Consider the following 786-nt stretch of genomic DNA (forward strand, 5'->3'; position numbering starts at 1 on the left):
ACTGTGTTTGTATGTTTTGTATTTTTGTATGTTTTGCATGTTTTTATGTCTTGTATGTGTTGTATGTTTTGTATCTGTTTGTTTGTATGCGATTGTTTGTATATGTGTTTGCTTGGGTGCGTTTGTTTGTATATGTGTTTGTTAGTTTTCTTTTTCTATTTAGTTTGTTTGTATATGTTTCTAAATTTGTTTGAGTTATTTTTCATGCTGTATTCTTGTATTTAAAAAAACAATGATGCAAGACAACTTGTCAAATAAATTACAATGACATAAATGCTAGAAAAGTGCGAACGCGCAAACAAAAATAACATACAAACACAATCAATCAATCACACAAACATACAAAACATACACACAAACAAACAGACAAACGTACAGACATGCTAAGCATACAAACCTGTATTCTAACTTCGGGCAAGTCAATCTTATTGGCTAGCTCTTCTCTGCAATAAACATCGGGGTAATGTGATTGGTCGAAGGCTCTCTCCAATTGGTGGAGTTGGTAGGTCGTGAAGGTCGTTCGATTTCTACGGTGTTTTTTACCCCCACCACCACTACTACTACTATTACCACCACCCTCACGGTGATTATGATGATGATGATGATGATGTGGTAAAGAATGATGATGATGATGTTGATGGTGGTAGTGATTATGGCGATGTGGAGAGTGGCTGGGTGATAATATTTGACGATATGACGACGAATGGTGAGAGAGAGATGCAGGTGATGATGATAATATTGGAGAGTGTAATGATGACGTTGTCGCCGTTGTTGTGAATAATGATG

At 36.1% G+C, this 786-nt stretch overlaps 1 protein-coding gene across 1 annotated transcript; it reads right to left on the reverse strand.

The window, feature by feature from the left end:
• Positions 1–325: 325 nt before the first annotated feature.
• On the reverse strand, positions 326–532 carry HELRODRAFT_92991 (hypothetical protein; the record flags this gene model as incomplete). The annotated part of the gene is made up of 1 exon (XM_009016910.1): positions 326–532. A coding segment is annotated over one exon (207 nt), but the record flags the coding sequence as incomplete, so codon positions are not given.
• Positions 533–786: the final 254 nt, after the last annotated feature.

The sequence above is a fragment of the Helobdella robusta genome, assembly GCF_000326865.2.
Source record: "Helobdella robusta unplaced genomic scaffold HELROscaffold_1944, whole genome shotgun sequence".
NCBI classification, from domain to species: Eukaryota; Metazoa; Annelida; class Clitellata; order Rhynchobdellida; family Glossiphoniidae; genus Helobdella; species Helobdella robusta.